The sequence below is a fragment of the Lepus europaeus genome, chromosome 11 (assembly GCF_033115175.1).
Source record: "Lepus europaeus isolate LE1 chromosome 11, mLepTim1.pri, whole genome shotgun sequence".
Classification (NCBI taxonomy): domain Eukaryota; kingdom Metazoa; phylum Chordata; class Mammalia; order Lagomorpha; family Leporidae; genus Lepus; species Lepus europaeus.
In genome coordinates, this window is record NC_084837.1 from 106,950,572 (window position 1) to 106,968,583 (window position 18,012).

The following is an 18,012-nucleotide window of genomic DNA, read 5'->3' on the forward strand; positions in this document are numbered from 1 at the left end:
CCCATGCCAAGGCTGTGGCACTGAAGTGCCTGCCGCTTGCGGTGTGGACGGTGACGTGTAGCCAGTGCTGCCACCGAGATCCCAGCTCACCTCTCTCTGCCCTGACCCCGGTACAGCAAAGGTGGAGCAAGCCAGAAACGGGAGTGTCTGCCCGTGGCCTCCGAGGTGGCAGCCACCCCTTCGAATGATTTTCTTAAAGAGCTCAAATCAAAAAAAAAAAATAAAAATAAAAAAAAAAATAAAAATTCCAACAGGTGGAATCTGCGTTTTCCTGCTGTTTTGATTGAGGTAAGCCCAGAACTTTGATAAGCAATGACCGAACAATGCTTGTGTTTTTTCCCCCGCAGCTATTTAGCGAGAAAATAAGTGGTGCCGAAGGAACGAAACTAGATGACGAATTTCTTGACATGGAGAGGGTAAGAGCATTTTCCTATGTAAATGGCATTAGAAATTGACTTGGGTCGCGACGGAGACCCGGGTATTAGAGCGGAGAAGGAAGTGTGCCTACAGAGAGGTCTGCCCCATGGAGCCCACCAGCAGGTGCTACGGTCCTCTCTCAGGGCGCGTGTGTGCTCCAGGCCCTGGGGCGAAGTGGTGCAGCATTTGACAGAGCCAATGCATCCTTCCACATACTTCTAAATTATCTCTAGATTGCTCAAAATACCCTAATACAATGTCAATGATGCGCTTAAGGAATAATGACAAGAGTCTGCGTGTTCAGCCAGATATCCACCTATCTGTCTAAAGGTATAAAATTTTACGTACGTGTAAGTTTACTTTTGACCCGCAGTTGGTTGAGTCCGTGACCACTCTGCGATTCCAGGGGGCTGACAGTACTGCACTTCCAGCCCCAAACTGGATCTGATCCAGACAGGTTAAAGGCAGGACAAGGAATATAGCTAACCAGTGCCCCCTAGTGGCCAAATATCAGAATGCGCCCTGATAAGGCAATCTGTGTCTCTGGGACAAGGCCCTGTAGCTGAAGTTTAGAGGCACTGTGTGCCCCATGCATTACAGTAGCTGCACTCAAGTAACTTTCATGCTGTTTGTGGCACCAGAACTAGTGGTGTGCGCTTGCGGAAGCCACTGAAGCAGTACTGATAGTATGAGGTTCATGCAGAACACCGATGTATTCCGGCTCGGTCCAGAGATGGCTGCAGCCCCATCCCCAGGAAAGCTGTAGGATTCTCGGTTCCTTAATGTATATCCTGGTCAGCCTGGGTGGGGCGGCTTAGGCAGGGCCAGAACGGGGACCGCTAGCAACCACCAATGAGTCAGTTTCCTGCTTGACGGGAGATGGAGGATCCCAGGGGAAGCACCTGTTCTCCCAGGTGTAGCAGGGGCCACAGCACGTAGCAGGTAGGAGAGGAGTCAGCCGGAGCTGGAGAAGGAAGTCCAGCCCCCGGCTGCGGACTTGGAGAGCGTGAGGGTCCTTCTAACGCTTGGGTCAAAATGGACTGAAAAGGTGAGTTTATTTTCAGGCAGCTTTTGGGAAGCCACACGTGGTGTTTTCATAGATGCATTTCTCCGTGAACTTTCTGAACCCGTCTCTCACGTGTTCCCAGATTCCCTGGCCTGGGCAGCCAATCTCCTGGGGAGTTTTCTGTTTGCTGAATGAGAGCAGCTGGACTCCTGGAAATACTTCCCCAAACGTGGGGAAGTAGTGTCTCTCCTAAAAATGTTGAAAATGTTTATTCTAATTAAGATCAGTATAATGGCGTTTTAAGTGCTGCATGAATGAAAATTGATTTCTCGATTTGTTTTTCTGTGAATTCATGGCGTTTGACCTGTAATGACATTTCCTGTGTTTGTTTTGTTTTTAAGAAAATCGACGTAACCAATAAGGCTGTCACAGAAATCCTTTCAAAAGCCACCGAATATCTTCAGCCGAATCCAGGTAAAGTTAGAAAATGTCGTGAAGTTTCCCATTCTTTGTTCTCTGCCACAGACTGTGGGAACACACACTGGCTTGGTATTTGACTGATGGGACCTAAGAACAAGGTCCTATGTGTCAGATCATCTAGGCTTAAAAATCGAGTCAGCAGTGGCCAGAGGCCATGGCAAGTGCACTTCTGTGCATCATGGGTGACATCATTCGGATGAAGTACTGGGCTTAGCCACGAGGCAGCACTGAACAAAGCCCCCCCCCCCCCTTTAAGTTTTCATGTTATTTGAAAGGCAGAGAGACAAGAGAGAAACTTTCCGTTGGCACCGCGGCTCACTAGGCTAATCCTCCGCCTTGCGGCACCGGCACACCAGGTTCTAGTCCCGGTCGGGGCGCCAGTTCTGTCCCGGTTGCTCCTCTTCCAGGCCAGCTCTCTGCTGTGGCATGGGAGTGCAATGGAGGATGGCCCAAGCACCTAGCTCCTGGCTTTGGATCAGCGCGGTGCGCCGGCCGCGGTGCGCCGGCCGCAGCGCGTCGGCCGAGACAAAAAGGAAGACCTTTCTCTCTGTCTCTCTCTCACTGTCCACTTTGCCTGTCAAAAAAAAAAAAAAACAACAAAAAAACTTTACATCCACTGGTTCACTCCCTGGAGGCCTGCAACCACTGGGGCTGGGCCAGGCCAAAGCTGGGAGCTCCCACCTCAGTCTGGGTCTCCCTTGGGGGTGGCAGGAGCCCGTCTAAGCCTTCACTGCTATGTCCCAGGGTGCGCAGCGTGGGAAGCTGGAGTCAGGAGCCAGAACTAAGACCAGAGCCCAGGCTCTCTTTAAACAATTAAGAAAAATAAATTCTGCAACTTCCAAAGAGGTCTATTCATTTGAAAGGGCTTTGACTTCGTGGTTCAAATGCCAAAGAAATGAGGCATAATAAATATGGGGAAAAAAAGCCAGCGCTGGAAAGTCCAAGGTCTCCCCGGTCTCTGAACTGCAGCTCTTAGGCTGCCCAGCAGCTCTGGGAAGGGCTTCCTGGGTTGTCAGTTACAGGGACCAACAGAGGGCGCCAAGCTCCAAGGTCATTGCCGGAGCTGCTGTGTTACTGTGAGTCTCCTGCTGTGGCGATCAGGACAGAAAAGTTTGAGAATACGTTTGTTCAAGTAGAGAGTTCTTCAGAAAGTTCCTGGAACGTGGAATTAAAAGATAAGTTTATTTCAGTGCAAAAAAATTTGAAATCTGTATTTTTTTTGAAAGATCGATTTATTTATTTGAAAGGCAGAGTTATAGAGAGACAGAGGCAGAGAGCGAGAGAGCGAGTGAGAGAGAGAGAAACGAACTTCTATCTGCTGGCTCACTCCCCAGATGGCCACAGCAGCTGGAGCTGCACCAATCCAAAGCCAGGAGCCAAGAGCTTCTTCTTCAGGGTCTCCCACATGGATGCAGGGTCCAAGGACTTGGGCCATCTTCCACTGCTTTCATAGGCCACAGCAGAGAGCTGGATCGGAAGTGGAGCAGCCGGGATGCACCCCAGTGCCCATATGGGATGCTGGTGCGACAGGTTGAGGCTTAGCCTATTATGCCATGATGCTGGCCCCCACATATATATTTTTTTGTAGTATGCATTTTCTGTGGAGTTTTTGAAGATCCCCTGCATGCATGGATTTAAAATTTCTTGCACCAAAATAAAGTTGTCTTTTAATTTTATTTCCACAAACTCTTGAACACCTCAAATCCAGGGAGGGTGGCAGGTACAAGGTGCTTTTAAATGGATGGGAATAATTTTAAAAGCCACAATTGTGCATCCTTTGGCTTCATCATTGATGGAAATTAACCCATTCCTTTTTTCTTATGTATCAGTCAACAAATATTTACTTTTAAAGTTTATTTGAGAGGGCTGGCACTGTGGCATAGTGGGTAAAGCCGCTGCCTGTGGTGCCGGCACCCTTATGTGCACTGGTTCAAGTCCCGGCTGTTCCACTTCTTATTGAACTCTCTGCTATGGCCTGGAAAAGCAATGGAAGATGGCCCAAGTCCTTGGACCCCTGCACCCACGTGGGAGGCCCGGAAGAAGCTCCTGGCTCCTGGCTTTGGATCAGCGTAGCTCCGGCCATAGTGGCCATTTGGGGAATGAACCAATGAAAGGAAGACCTTTGTCTCTCTCTCTCTCTCTCTCACTCTCTCACTGTCTGTAACTCTACCTGTCAAATAAATAAATAAAAAATCTTTAAAAAAATGAATGGGGTTGGAAGGTGGTGGTCAGCAGTGAGAGTGGTCTTTGTTGGATAGTCCCACAGAAGAAGATGGGAAATGTCGCAGCCTCCCATCGAGTTTAATGGCCCTTACTCACACGCCTGTGACATCCCATAGTTCAGTCTGACAGTGGGAAAGCAGGGTAGTGCGTGTGTGAGTGTGTGTGTGTGTGCATGTGTGTGCGCGTGTGTGGACCTAGCACCTACCTGGAGGGTGAGCGCTTTGAGGCCAAGACTGGCAATGCCCTAAAACCCTGCCCCTTGCAGTGTGGTCAAGGGAGCACCAGGACCGGTATCCCCTGAGAGACAGCTGGGCTCAGAGTCTGGGGCTCACTGCAGACAGCCGGGATCAGACCTGCGTTGTAAGGAGACTCTTGGGTTATTTGCACTTTACTGGACGTGTGAGAGGCTCTGGCCTAGAATGCACTAAAAAGTATGCACTAGCAAAGTCGAAGAAGATAAAACTTTACCCCTTGAGTAGCTAAAATGATCTCAAATACCATGAGTCGGTACGGGGGTGGGGGGGGGGAGGCTCACTGTCCAGCCCCTGGAACGGAAGCCCGAGGCCCTGGCGTGGTGTTGAGTTCGCTGTCTCGTTCTCTGCCACCCCTCCCTGTGTTCGTTTCTCCTTGGGTCAGCAAAGTCCCCTACTGCTCTGTTGGTGCTGCACGCCCTCCCTCTGCCACTCATTACCAATCTCCCTTATTTTTAAGGGAATCTTTCCATCACTCTTTCCCGGCATTCTGCTCTCTGTTCTTATCCCTGCCCTACCCCGCACACTGTCCCGTAATTACATTGTAGGAGAAGGAACCCGTAACCTAGCACTTAAGACACCAGCGAGGGGGCCCGCATCCCACTCGGAGTGCCCGGCTGTAAATACCCGGCGCCAGCTCCGGAATCCAGCTTCCTGCTGCTGTGGATGCTGGGAGGCAGTGGCGATGGCTCAAGTATACCTGGGTTCCTGCCACCCACATGGGGAGACCTGGGTGGAGTTCCTGTCCCCCAGCCTTGGCCTAGCCTAGTGCTGGCTGTTGGCAGGCATTTGGAGAGAGAGCCAGCAGATGGCGTGCTCTGTATCTTTGCCAGATAGATAGATGATAGATAGATAGAAAAGGAAGGAAGGAAGGAAAGAAGGAAGAGAGAGAGAGAGAGAGAGAGAGAGAGAGAGAGAGAGAGAAAGAAAAAGAAAAAAATAACCTGGAGTGGTTAACCCAGTCGAGGGCAGAGGCAAGAGTGGACAAGGAGCAGCAACCACCTGTTACCGCCCATCATGGCTCTGGGAGCCGGGACCAGCCTCCCGGGCCTGTGGTCATGGTGCCTATTATTGGCTCTGCTTCCCAGAGGTGTGCAGCCCACCTGCCCCGTGATGTTGGATGGGATCAGCCTGAGTGAATTCTTGGGAGTAGGGCAAGGGGTGTTAGCGGCCACCTGGTTGCTGGGAGCACCTGCTTGGGCAGTTGTATTCTGGGCTGCTTGCTTGGTCTGCAGGGGTCTTGCCCCCGGGGGTGGGCTGTTTTCCAAGGCCCTGTTTGGTTGCTCCTAAATGGTACCCACAATGTGCGCCATGGTTCCCAGGCGGTGCGGCCGCGTGCCTAGCGCCAGCCTTGGCGATGAACCCAGGAAAGCGCGTGAGAAAGTTAAACAGGGCACTGGCATTTTTTGTCTCAGGAGACCTGAATGTTGGCAGCTACATGTGTTACAATGCCTTGCACCTGTCACTGCACCTTGTTACTTTAAGGAATTACAAATGACAACGTTTTTAAGCATACAGAGCTAAGCTGGGGATGCTGAACACTGTGTCGAAGATCCGAGGGCAGGTGAAGACCACCGGCTACCCGCAGACGGAGGGCTTGCTGGGAGACTGTATGCTCAAGTATGGGAAGGAGCTCGGGGAAGACTCCACCTTCGGTGAGTGCGCCCCCTGCTGCCAGGCCCGGGTTACACGCGAAACCTCGCATGCACTTGCTCAATTCATTATTTCTTCTTACCGAAGTAATCGAGGGGTATTTAAAATGCCGGGGAATATGCAAATTATGAAAAATATATCCATGGGTCTCAAACATCTTTCACAAAAAAATACAAGCTCCCCTTTGGTTCCATTTCCCCACACACCCCCTGTCGTTGCAGGATCTAGAAAGCACACAGATGAGTGAGGACAGAGCTGACGTCACTCGCGGGCCCCTCTCCACTGAAACCTCAGGAGGCTCCATGCTGGCTGTCCCTGATGCCTTTGGTGTAGCTTTCTGTGTGTTTACTTTTGGAAGTGGGGTCTCCAGCGTATGAGGGGGCTTCACAGAGGAAAAGCAGAATTAAAAGATGTCTATTCTGATGCCCACATTTTTTGAAATTCACCCATAATCCTTTCGTAGTACACATTTCCTTGAGCTCTCAGAAGCACTTTCGTGTGCACGGGTTTCAAAAACCCATTTGTACCAGAACAAATTCTCCTTCTGCCCTGCTTTCCACGATTATTTTGAATTACCCTTGGATGTACACTTCTGTAACCTGTCTTTTCCCTCCGTGATTAAATCATGACCCATGCCATAAATTAATCTCCTTTGTATCACTCCATGTATCACAGTGTTTGCAACCAATCCTGTTTCCTGGATAATTATACTTTTTTCTCCATGTAAACTTTTTTTTTTAAACATAGCATTTATAAAAAGCCATTTTCGGCAGGATCTCCAACATTGTGTCCTTTGATGTAATTGCTTTGGTGAGATTGCTGGGTGAATGTCAGCTTTGAAGACCACACCAAGGTCATGGCCCTGCCCGGAGTGCCGGGCGTCCCACACCACCACGAACCCGGGAGTTATCTTCTGAGTTTGCGTTCATTTCTAGATGGAAGTAACTGATCATTTGACACACACAGTAGAAAAACGCAGCCAAGTCCTTGGCTGATGTGTGCGATGGAATTTTTTCCTGTGCATCCTCATTTTAAAGCCTCCTTTGCTTATTTTCCCACTGCACTGCCTGACTTGTTTCCTCATTGGTCTGGGCGCTCAGGTTTGCCCTTTGCCTGCGCTACGTCTTACTGAGGTTCTGCTTGGGGCGGAGGTTCACGCTTCATCTTGTACACGGGGAGAGAGATGGCTGCGTGGTGTGGCCACTCGTCTTTCTGTACGGCTTTAGCTTTGACATCACGTTCAGAATCCACCCTCCTGTGAGTTGTGTGTGTTTGTCTGCATTTTCTTCTGATATCTGTTGGGAACTTTTCTTCATTTTCAGTTTTATTTTTTTTTAAAGATGTATTTATTTATTTGAAAGTCAGAGTTGCACAGAAAGAGAAGGAGAGGCAAAGAGAGAGAGAGAGAGAGAGAGAGAGAGAGAGAGAGGTCTTCCACCTGCTGGTTCACTCCCCAATTGGCTGCAACAGTCAGAGCTGTGCTGATCCAAAGCCAGGAGCCAGGAGCTTCTTCTGGGTCTCCCATGTGGGTGCAGGGACCCAAGGACTTTGGCCATCTTCTACTGCTCTCCCAGGCCATAGCAGAGAGCTGGACACGAACCGGCGCCCGGACACGAACCGGCGCCCATATGGGATGCCGGCACTTCAGGCCAGGGTGTTAACCCGCTGCGCCACAGCGCTGGCCCCCTTTTCAGTTTTCTAAGCTCTTGAGTTTGTTGGAGATATAGTGCAATAAATAAAAAGCCAGTTGTGCCACCACTTCTTTGAAAATCTGACTTTTCCCTATTTTTTTTTTTTTGAAGATCTCACTTTTCCCTACTGATTTCAAGGGACCTTTTCATTATAGATTAATTTTTTTTGTATTTTAAGTTTATTTTTGGTCTTTCTCATCTGTTTCTTGATCATATTCTATTCTCTTCCGGTGTCATATTGTTTTAAGTATTATAGTATCTTTAAATATATTGTTAAAATGTATTTATTTGAGATGCAGAAGGACACAGAGAGAGAGAGCTATCATCCATGGTGAATTCTCTAAATGCTGAAAGAGAAAGAGAGAGAGAGAGAGAGAGAGAGAGAGCAAGAGCTGTCATCCATGGTGCATTCCCCAAATGCCCCCAACAGCCAGGACTGGAACATGGCCAAAGCCTGGAGCTGGGAGCACAGTTCCGGCCCCCATGTGGGTCCAGGAACCCAACTACTGGAGCCATCGTGGCTGGTTCCTGGGATCTGCATTAGCAGGAAGCTGGAGTCAGGAGTCAGAGCTGGGCATTGGACCCCAGCACTCTGATGTGGGACACAGGAGTCTTAACTGTTAGGCCAAATGCTGCCCTTAAAATATACTTTAATGGAATCACCCTCACTTGTTTCATTGCAAACACTTTCATGGATGTGTGCACCCCTTGTATTTTACCAAATGAGACTCGGTCATCTGAACTCATCTCTGTTGGAAAACAAGTGCTCTTTAAATCTTCCTTGGCATTGCTTTAAATTAATAAATTAAATTGGGAGTGGATTAACTTTAATGACATCAAGTCTCCTAGGAAAATTGGGCATATATGCTGTGCAGATAATGGTAACAAGGCAGGATATGGAAATTGAGAAATCAAATGTTTGGCTGTATTAGTCATTCTAGGAAGTTGACGGAAAATATCTTTTGAAGTCTTAAAAATAATCTCGGGTTAAAGCATTGATTAGTGACAGGGTAACAATATCCTACAGAACAATAAAATGTGAACTTTATTTTATTCCATGGGCCTCTACTTTTTAAAAAGACTTTGTTTATTTGAAAGACAGAGTGACAGAGAGTGAGAGAGAGAGAGAGAGAGAGATCTTCCATCCACCGGTTCACTCCCCTAATACCGGCAACAACCAAGGCTGGGTCAGGCGAAAGCCAGGAGCCCAGAACACCACCTGGTTCTCCCCCGTGAGTGGCAGGGACCTGAGATCTTGAACGGACTTCCATTGCCTTCTCAGGTGCGTTAGCAGGAGCGGAATCAGAAGTGGAGCAGCCAAGACTCGAATCAGCGCTCCTATATGGGATGCCAGCCTCACAGGGGGCGGCTTAGCCCACGGTGCCACAGCACTAGCCCCTGAACTTGACCCTGAAGGTGCAGACATTGAAGGACTGGGGACACTGCCAGGCAGGCCCTGAAATCCAAGGCCATTCCTGATGTGCGCCTGGCCGTGCTGGCTCTGACGGCCGGATCCTGTGGTAGCTTCCCATTCTTGGGTTAAGAATGAGAACTGACGCCCACACAGCACCAGGAGCAGGTGGACGTTTGCTGTCCTGAGGAAGAGGCTGGGCAGCTGGGTTTTCAAACATCCATGGAGGGCTGAGCCCCAGGCCCTTGTGCAATTGGACTGTGCTGATAGAGGGGTGACAGCCGATGCTCAGAGCATCATCTTCGGAGTCCTCAAAGAAACGTGCAGGTTTTTTTATTTTATTTTTTTAACCTAAACGTTCTGTTTTCTTGTGAGGCAGCCATGTGTTGAGTTCCAGGGTGCACATAAGTAATCAGCCACTAAATCTCTCGCCGTTGGAAATGCTGTTTGCTTGGGAGATTTTTGTTAGGAAAACACAATTTTTAAAAGAATGGTGTTTGACACAGATTTGCACAGCTTCGACAGAAATGAAAAATGCAGAGTTTTAAAAAAATGATATCCAGCAGGGTTGTAAAACAAAATCTAGCCACAGCGACACCAGGGCATCGGGCTGGGTGTGGTGACCTGAGACCACCTGCCAGACACAGGGAGCAGCCTCCAGGGTCCACAGCCGGACTCGGATGGCGCTTTGTTCATTTATTTCTATTGTCATGATTACTGGTTAATACTGGGCCCGGTCAACCAATCCCGTCATTGTTTACAAAGAGACCTTTCCTTCTATGGGTGGAAGCCTTGGTGCCAGTTTGCAATTTTTTAAAAAGAGCTTTATCTCCACCTAGTGGTCAGAGTTGTAAATGCGTCTGTCTGTCTCACCCTCAGTTTTATTTTAGGTGCCAGGGAAAGTGCCCAAGAAACATGTAGAAAACCGGAAGACTGTTTTTCTTTTTCTCTTTCTGTTCGCTTTCTTGGTCAGGATTCAGAGACCCCCCTGAGTATGGGCATCATTGCACCGGCATCCGTTCACTTTGGGGGTAGAGTTAAACAAATATCAGAGTTGACCGGGCGTCCTTTTGTGAAAAACCATTTGTAATGTGTATTTTCCCTCCAAGGCAATGCGTTAATAGAAGTCGGCGAATCCATGAAACTCATGGCCGAGGTGAAAGATTCCCTGGACATCAACGTGAAGCAGACGTTCATTGACCCGCTTCAGCTGCTGCAAGACAAAGATTTGAAAGAGATTGGGGTAAGTCTTTGTGGCTGCAGGTGCACCCTGTTGCTGCTTAGAATAATACGTTTAAAATCATCGCGATGTGGAATAATACTTATGTTAAGATCATTGCGACTTAGAATAATGTTTGTGTTTAAAATCATTAGGACAGTTCTGCGGGTGCTAAGTGAAGGCATCACTTTATGGTGGGTGGTGATCAGATAACTCTGTTAGATTTCCCTGGATCCACTGGGAGCGAGCACCAGGAGGTATTAACCCCATCTACTGCAGAGGTGGGGGCAGTGGGAAGATGTGACCATGTTCCTTCAGCTTTAGAATTTTAGAATTGAGAGAGAGAGAGAGAGAGAGAGAGAGAGAGAGGTCTTCCATCCACTGGTTCACTCCCCAGATGGCCACAATGCCAGAACTGAGCCGATCTGAAGCAAGGAGCCAGGAGCTTCTTCCAGGTCTCCCTCGTGGGTGCAGGGGCCCAAGGACTTGGGCCATCCTCCACTGCCTTCCCTGGCAGGAGCTGTGAGCGGGATCGGAAGTGTAACTCTGAACTTCCATCTCAAAGAGGATCAAGAGTCGAGATCCCAAGATCCAGCGAGCCTGTGGTAGTCTCAGCTAACTCTGTGTGTGTCAGAAATCAGGGGTCGGAGCCTGTTTGTTTAGCACACGGCTGGCATACTGCTGTCCAGGGAGGGCTGGAGAGGGATTTAGGGGCTTGGCCCAAGGAACAAATAGGGTGGGAGAGATGCGTCTGATCTTTAATCCCATAAGCTCTTTCTGCCTCCTGGTCTGGAAGTCAGAGCCACTTCAATGAATGGTGCCAGTCACCCGGTGCTTCTAGGGGGACGGTCAGCTTCCGTGGGCGCTCTAGGTACTGCCCGTGTGTTTTCCAAGGTCCCAGCAGGAAACTCATAGCGGTTCTTCCCTTGCCTTGCACAGACTGAATACAAACTGGGAGAGGAGACCCAGTATCCACAAGGCAGGCTGTCTTGTAAATGGACGACTCCACTTGTTATCGCTATTAGATTTTATTAAAGGAATTAGAATGTCGCATAGAATCCCACCAGTTCAGAGGTTGGCTGTGGCTCCCTCACCTCTGCAATCATGGGTAGCATTTTTTTAATGTTTATTTTATTTATTTATACATCAGAATTACAGAGAGAAAGGGAGAGACAGAGAGAGAGGGAGAGTGAGAGAGAGAGAGCGAGCGAGCAGGAGGTCTTCCATCTGCTGGGTCACTCCCCAGAAGGCTGCATTGGTCTCCCACGCCCATGCAGGGGCCCAGGCTTTTGGGCTATCTTTCTCTGCTTTTCCAGACCGTTAGCAGAGAGCTGGCTGGGAAGTGGTGCAGCCAGGACTTGAACCAGTGCCTGTATGGGATGCCAGTGCTGCAGACAGCAGCTTAACCTGCTGACCCCCATTGGTAACATTTTATGCAACTTACCTTGTAATTGGCACTTTATAGAGGATCTGTGCTTTTCCTAGGGGATACCAGAAATGTGTGCCCATGTCTCAACAAGGAGCTGATGAGAGCACCAAAGAAATTGTTTTTTTTTTTTTTTAAACAAAAAACAAATTTCTCCCACTAAATTCTCATCTTTAAAAAAAAGTGCTTGTGAGACAGACAGAGCTCGCTTTGCTGGTGCATTCCCCAGAGGCAGTGGCTGGGGCAGGGCTGGGCTGAGGTGGGAAGCAAGTCTCCCACATGGGCCGCAGGGGCACGGCTATTGGGCCATCACCGAGCCTCCTGGAGTCTGTATTTGCCAAGAAGCTGGGGTCAGGAGCCAGAGCCAGGCGCTGAGATGAGGCACAGGGCATCGTCACCAGGAGGCCAAGCTCCCGCCCTGCCCCTGTGCACAGCTAATTTGGTTAGAAGCTACCTGGACATTGCAGAACGTCGGAACCTGGCCTCTGAGCAGGGACACGGATCCTGTGCTCCGTACAGACACTCATTCATTGCGTCACCCATGCATCCAGCCATGCAGCCGTTCATTCATGCAGCTGTGGGGTATTCCACCACTTGCAGTGCGGGGCGTCTCCAGCAGGTGTACTGAGGTGCCCACAGCGGGAAGACAGAGATGGGTCCCTGCCTTTTGGAATTTAAGCCTGGGGGAAAAATAAGGGGGGAGGGGCTACATTCCTAGAACTACAACCAAGAATGTTGGGCGCCATCTTTTGAATGTGACACTTCTCTCAGGGACTCCTCTCTCTCTCTCTCTCTCTCTCTCTCTCTTTTTTTCCCAGCACCACCTGAAAAAGTTGGAAGGCCGCCGCCTGGATTACGACTATAAGAAGAAGCGAGTAGGTAAGATCCCCGACGAAGAAGTCAGACAAGCGGTAGAAAAGTTTGAAGAGTCCAAGGAGCTGGCCGAACGCAGCATGTTTAATTTCCTAGAGAATGACGTAAGTATTGAAACGGACAGGCGAGCTCCATGCAGATAGACAGCAGCAGCCCCCGTGCGTCTGGGCTCAGCGTGTTGAGGCACCCCGAGGCCAGCGCTGTTAGGGAAGCCCCCCGAGTTTTTCCGGGACCCTTGTCTCTTACTACAGAGGTGGCTTCAGACACCCAGCGAGCTCCAGCTCAGAGCCGCAGTCCTGGGAAGACCACCGTTTGGGTCAGGCTTGTTCCACGGATGGGCTGGAGTTGCCCCCTACCCCGGGGTGGGCAGGGGAGGCTGCAGGGTGGGCGGCCAGAGGCCCCAGCCCTGTGGCTTTGCAGGACGAGGGGAAGCCCAGGGCCTGGGAGCCACCTGCAGTTTTGCTAAGACTGGAAAACAGCCCCTGGAGTTGTGGTCTCTCAGTGCCAGCATTCAGGGTACCAGGTAGCCTTGGGCAACAAGAAGGCTGTGGGGCACCCCCCTCCCTGATCCAGCAGTGTCCTCTTGTGCCAGCTCACGCCATTTGCTACTGTGTGATGTGTCCCAGGGGCTGGACCACTCCCAGCTGGGCAATGCGCAGGCTGGGGTCTCCCTGCCTTTGCTCAGCCTGTGCCCCCGCCGTGCATCTCGTGAGTCCCTGCCTTGGCCTGGGCCTGGAGATGCTGGGGTGGGGGGGAGTGTCTCAGCCCTGCTTCAGGCCAGCGGGGGAGCCATCAGGGGATCTGTTTATCCTCAACACTGCTGTACTGAGAACAGTTTATGCAGGCCTTAGCTCTGGAGTCGAGTCATGCGGGGTTGTGAGCACCCTTTGTTTGGGATGGGAGGGGCCCGTGTGGCCAATACGCACAAGGCCATCGCCAGGGCCCTTAACTCTCTCAGCTGGAGAAGACAACTTGAACACTGCCCAGGAAGCCACAGGAAAACACCTTCTACCCTGTTTCTCCTTGATTTTCTGTTTTGTTTGACATCTATGGGCCATGGGAGAGGAGTGAGCTTCCTCTTGCTTTCTTTGTCTTCCCTCAAATATGGGGTGGGGGAGATGCTTCGAGAAGTTCATGGAAAAGCGTGTTATGAGAAAGCTATGCGTGGACCTCACAAACATTCTGCAGCAGAATAAGCTGCATTCCACGTCCACAAGCTTTCGGAAGTCCCCACGTGCATACACGGCTTCCTAAGCAACAGGCATTCTGTTTTGTTTTATTTGGTTTCAGAGTGCCCTACTTAATTTTTCCAAGGATTTAAAAAGGTTTTTGAAGGCTGACACGCATCAGATACTCCTTAAGGGACCAGAGCAAATGTCACCCTGCCAGCTCGGGCCCGTCACCAATGGCCTTGAGCTCTGTGGTTGGATCATGTGTGTCAGGCAGACCTACTGCCCAACCCAATGGCAACACTTACCACCTCCGAGCCCGCATTGCAGGGATGACTTGCATTTGTTTTTCATTTATTTTATTTATTTGAAAGGCAGAGAGAGAGAGAGAGAGAGAGAGAGTCTTCTATCTGCTAGTTGGCTCCCTAAATGCCCACACCACAGCCAGACCTGGGGCCAGGTCAAAGTTAGGAGCCAGACACTCAATCCAGGTCTCCCACATGGGTGGCAGGGACCCAAGTACTTGGACCATCACCTGCTGCCTCCCCGAGTGCACATTAGCAGGAAGCTGGCGTCAGAAGCGTAGCCAGGACTTGAACCTAGGCATTCCTGTGTAGGATGCAGGCATCCCATATGGCCTGTTAGCTCTGTGCCAAACGCCCACCCTAAAGGATGGGCCTTTGCAGACCACCGCCAGCTCGCTTCTGTCTCAGCAGCTCGCCCTGTGCACTTGACCCAGGAGACCTCCGCCTTCCCCTCAGTGTCATTCAAAAGTCAAGGACGAGGGCCGGTGCCATGGCTCAATAGGCTAATCCTCCGCCTTGCGGCGCTGGCACACCGGGTTCTAGTCCCGGTCGGGGCACCGGATTCTGTCCCGGTTGCTCCTCTTCCAGGCCAGCTCTCTGCTATGGCCCGGGAAGGCAGTGGAGGATGGCCCAAGTGCTTGGGCCCTGCACCCCATGGGAGACCAGGAGGAAGCACCTGGCTCCTGGCTTCGGATCAGCGCGGTGCGCCAGCCGCGGTGGCCATTGGAGGGTGAACCAACAGCAAAGGAAGACCTTTCTCTCTGTCTCTCTCTCTCTCATTGTCCACTCTGCCTGTCAAAAAAAAAAAAAAGTCAAGGACGAGCCCTTCATTATACAGCCTCCGTCCAGGGACCCCGCCCCGCCCTGACAGCAGCAGGACTTTGTTCTTAGCCTGAGCTCTGCATGGGGCCCTGGCATTGCTCAGACACGGTGCGAGTGTTTCCTTAGGGCTCCCGGTGGGGAGCTGATCCGCAGGTGAGTAGGGACTACTTCGAGGGTGCCTGGGACCCTTGCCTCCGCTGGGCAGGATTCACTGGCTGGCATCGGGGGTGCCCTTGCTGCTTCTGTCCAGCCTGTGGACAGAGGCCCCTGAAAACTGGCCATGGAGTTGGAGGCACCAAGTAATGCGGTGGTGGAGGGGTCCCCGGCTGCTGCGGGACCAGCTCCCTCCATTTCTCTTCCTTTCCTCCATGCTGTGGTTGCTGGCTCCTGCAGGAGTGATGATGAGGATAGTGGCGATGATGATGGTAGTGAGAAGGAACGGTTGCTGAGCACCCCGGGACAGGGAGGCTCAGGGGTGCCAGGGACGGGTCCTCCATCATGGCATGCCTGCTTTGACCTCTCCATTCTCGGGCTGCTAGCTGGGGAGTTAGTATGTAAGATTCAAAGACCATGGGGGGACTGCCTTGTCCTTTCGCGTGTCAGTGTGACCCGTGCCATCCAGGTGAGCTGACAGCGCCTCTCCTCTCCGCCAGGCAAGCTGTAGAAAATCACCGCCGGTTCATCCCTTGCACCTGCTATGCTAGTGTCGATGCCAGCATTGCCTGGTGCTTGGGGAGACAGAATGATGGATGTGATTTGCCAGGGAGAGACAAAACTCTAATGGGGTGCAGTGGGGCACACACTGAACTCTCGGTCCTGTCCCTGGCCCATCCCTGATGACCAGGCCAGGGCCAGTGTTCCAAGCCCCAGGACTGTGACTTCCTGTTCCCACCGGCTCGCCGACTTCATGTGTGACCATCCTCTCTCGGCCTCTTCCAGCTGTGGTGGGGAAGCTCCGAATGACAAGCTGTGTTTCTTTCCTTCCGGAAACTGATCCTGGACCCAAAGAAGCCTGGGGCCTGTGTGATTGACAGTGCTTCCACTGGGCTGGCCCCTGCTGGGGACAGGTGCACAGATGGCCAAACCTGTGGCCTCAAGGAGACAGGCGGCAGGCAGCAGAGGCCCTGATACTTCCTCAGACACGAGTCCGAGATGCTCACGTTACTGCGGGCCGAAGGTTCAGGGATGTCAGTCAGGAAGTTCAGGGATAAAGGTCACAGCCATTCATGCTTTGGATTCCGAGGACTTCAGGAATTGGTAGAGAAACCAGGGTGGAATCAAAGCACATCTATTCCAATTAAAGAGAATAGCCGTGAATTGTAAAATACAGACCTTCCGGTCCACGGTGTTGGATCATATAGCATGAGCTTCAGTTATGGAAAACACTTCCTACTCCTGGTAGCCAGAGAGCCGCTCCCAGTGCAGGGCCAATCTGATCCACCAACCCAGACCCAAACGGAGATGCTGAAACTCCGCGGGCGGCTCTCACCTGGCTCCTGGCCAAGCAGAGCCAAATTGTGGGAGCGGAGAAAGCCATCCTATCATTCAGGAACCTGCCAATCTCCACAGGAGGAGGGGTGACAAGGAGCTGGAGGGGGACTCAGAAGTCCCCACTCCAAGATACCTCAGAAATCTGAACAGAGACCTGCCATAGGATCCGGCCATCCCACTCCTGGGAACTTACCCAAACCAAAAGAAATCAGCACACGGTGATTCCTCTGAACCTCTGTGTTCATTGCAGTTCACAACAGCTAAGATGTGGAATCAACCCAGATGTCCATCAGCTGTTGACTGAGTAAAGGAATTATGTTGTGGATACACGATGGAATACTACTCAGCCATTAAAAAAAGAAATCCTGTCTTTTGCAACAAAATGGATGCAACTGGAAACCATTATGCTTAGTGTAATAACCCAGTCCCAAAAAGCCAGATATTATACATTTTCCTTGATCTGGGGTAACTAATAGAGTTCCTAAAATGTGTAAGTACCAGAGTGAAATGAACATTTTGAGATTTGATGACTTCCTACAGCCCTTGTCTCTTTTGTTGAGGAACAGTGTTTTTTTCTTCATCCTGTTTGTTGAACTCTTTACTTATTGTAGGGTTATCCTTGCAATCAACAAGTAAACTAAAAATAAGTCTTTGTAAAAATTAAGAGTGGGAATAGAAGGAGGAAGAAGACGGGTTGGAGCAATATCACTATGTTTCTACTTCTGTATACATGAAATATATGATATTTGTATAAAAATTAAATTTAAGAAAAAGAAGTCCCCACTCCAAAGCGGAAATGTAGGACAGAACCCAGCACTCGGGTGCACCAGCGCCACCCACCCACGCATCTCTGGCTCTAACCATGCAAAGGCCGGAATCTCACTCTCCAGGCAGTGGCTGGTGCCTTCTCCAGCCCTCACATCCTGCAGCCCTGGCTGAGACCCAGGAAAAGCTTCCCCAGGGAATGCTGGACACGTTGCCCAAGGTCTGGCTTGTTTGAGGAGAGCTGTGAGGGGAGCTCTGGCAGACTCTACCTTTCTGGGTCTGAAATGCAGCTTGCACTTCCCTCCAAGGATCTTCTGGCTGACTGGCCACGCCTGCGGGGTTTCTGGGGTGTAGCTGCTCACCAGGGCTCACATCTGCCTTCTCCCAACTGGGAAACAAACACTGGGAGCCAAACGGGGATGGCGCACCAGCCCCCTGGCACAGAACAGAGCTTCCTGCAAAATCACATTGGGAGGGAGAGCATGGTCCGGGCACACAGTTGACGGTCAGTTGGCTCTTCCAGGCCAGACCTCCCCCTTGGACCACCCACAGGCGGACTGTTGGAGACAGAGCAAAAAGCTAAATGCACACATGGTCTCTCAGCCATGTTCTGCAAGAGCCCAAAGCCCAGAGCCAGGCCCCTGTTGTCTTTCGATGCTTGGGGTTGTAAGGCCCAAGTGGGCGCCAGGCCCTTCCATTGCACCAGTGAGATGGAGCAGTCCTCTGCCTTGGATGTGGGAAGAAGGAGGGGGTGATGAGGGCCCTGGAGTGTTGGCTCCAACATTCCTAAGCAAGAGCTGCATCTGTTTT

General features: G+C 50.9%; 1 protein-coding gene across 3 annotated transcripts in view; it reads left to right on the plus strand.

The window, feature by feature from the left end:
* SH3GL3 (SH3 domain containing GRB2 like 3, endophilin A3) overlaps positions 1–18,012 on the plus strand; it is a 148,487-nt gene that overhangs the window by 90,217 nt on the left and 40,258 nt on the right. For 2 of the 3 annotated variants that reach the window (XM_062204841.1, XM_062204842.1), the window contains exons 2-6: positions 348–416; positions 1,825–1,897; positions 5,889–6,032; positions 10,242–10,375; positions 12,596–12,754. In XM_062204841.1, coding sequence (XP_062060825.1) covers positions 348–416; positions 1,825–1,897; positions 5,889–6,032; positions 10,242–10,375; positions 12,596–12,754 — 579 coding nt within the window. Of the gene's footprint in view, positions 1–347; positions 417–1,823; positions 1,898–5,888; positions 6,033–10,241; positions 10,376–12,595; positions 12,755–18,012 lie in introns of those variants that run through there. The other variant, XM_062204843.1, reaches the window with a different exon arrangement.